Source organism: Brassica oleracea, unplaced genomic scaffold (genome assembly GCF_000695525.1).
Source record: "Brassica oleracea var. oleracea cultivar TO1000 unplaced genomic scaffold, BOL UnpScaffold03447, whole genome shotgun sequence".
In the NCBI taxonomy this organism is placed as follows: Eukaryota; Viridiplantae; Streptophyta; class Magnoliopsida; order Brassicales; family Brassicaceae; genus Brassica; species Brassica oleracea.
This window is the reverse complement of record NW_013619972.1, coordinates 1-1,190: the sequence shown is the minus strand read 5'-3', so window position 1 is coordinate 1,190 and position 1,190 is coordinate 1. Positions and strand designations below refer to the sequence as shown.

Here is a 1,190-nt window from a genome sequence, read left to right as displayed (position 1 = left end):
TTCCGACGATTTTTTCCCTCAGAATCCTTCATGTTTTCTTGTAGTGATAGATTAATCAACATGGCAATGTTATGTAAGTAGTCACCTGAAACGCCGGAGAAGGAAACCTAGGTGCTTCGACGATGGACTTGAGCAGAATCTCTTCCTCATTGCCAAGGAACTGGACGCGACCTTGAACCACAAACTGCGGAGTAAACATCGTATCTTGATTCAACGCCTCGATGTAAGCCTTTTGCCTCACCGTCCATTGGCTCGATCCATACGGATCCTTCCACCCCATGTAATCCCAATAATCAACGTGGAAAACAAGAATCATCGCCGGAGAACCAGATCCACCTTCACGACGGATCTGACCGTCGAAATCTCCACGGCCAAGACGCGACACAAGCATCTCGGCCTCAGGAGAAGTCTTACATCCTTGAGACGAGAAGAGCTGAACGAGAACAGGTCCGTCACCGGCGGGAACATCCGCAGCCACGACGGCAGCGTTGTGTCCGGATATTCCTTTTCCGGTGGTGGAAGTTGAGGATCCTCTGACGCCGAAACAGGATAAAAGACGCGGCGCCATCGGAGGAAGAGTAAGTTCCCGTCGTCTCTTCAACAAACAAAAAGGGAGAAACAAGTCAAAAAAGATTAGAAATGTTTCCCCCAGAAAATGCGAGAATGTTCGGAGAAACAATGAAATATTGGAGGAGAAATGATATTACAGGCTAGAGGTGAAGAGACAAAGGCGGCAACAAGTGTCTTTAGCTAATTGTTCTCTGTTATTTAATAGAATAAATTAAATTATTTTAGGTCGTTTGGTGGCAAAAGCTGTAAAGTTTTAGGTTTCTGTCCTTTGGAGAATTTGTTAATTGCTTTGAAAGCAAGGAAGTGTTGGGTGACACGTCCCACATGAATCTATGACAGGTCAGCGAATCTTTCAGCTAACCCTCTTTTTCACCGGTTAGTCCACATCTCGGTACGGTACAGAGCTGAACCAGCGATCTAAGCTATTAACATTTTCTAATAGGCCCCACTCGGTAAAGAGATCATCGGTGTGCACCCCATCATTTTCTTGGAAACAAGTTAGTCTTATTTTTTAAAAATGGTTTCCATATAAAATAACGCAAAAGTCTATCTTTATTCATAACATAAAGTTTCCTTATATAAGAGATTACACCATCATAGATAAATGAAAAGATTACAAA

General features: G+C 43.3%; 1 protein-coding gene across 1 annotated transcript; it reads right to left on the bottom strand.

The window, feature by feature from the left end:
- Positions 1 to 55: 55 nt before the first annotated feature.
- Positions 56 to 755, bottom strand: LOC106321872. Its single transcript, XM_013760098.1, has 2 exons — positions 708 to 755; positions 56 to 595 (listed from the first exon to the last, which is right to left on the bottom strand). Exon 2 carries the CDS (start codon positions 566 to 568, stop codon positions 56 to 58), a length of 513 nt encoding a protein of 170 aa, XP_013615552.1. The 5' UTR covers positions 569 to 595; positions 708 to 755.
- Between the last annotated feature and the right edge of the window lie 435 nt (positions 756 to 1,190).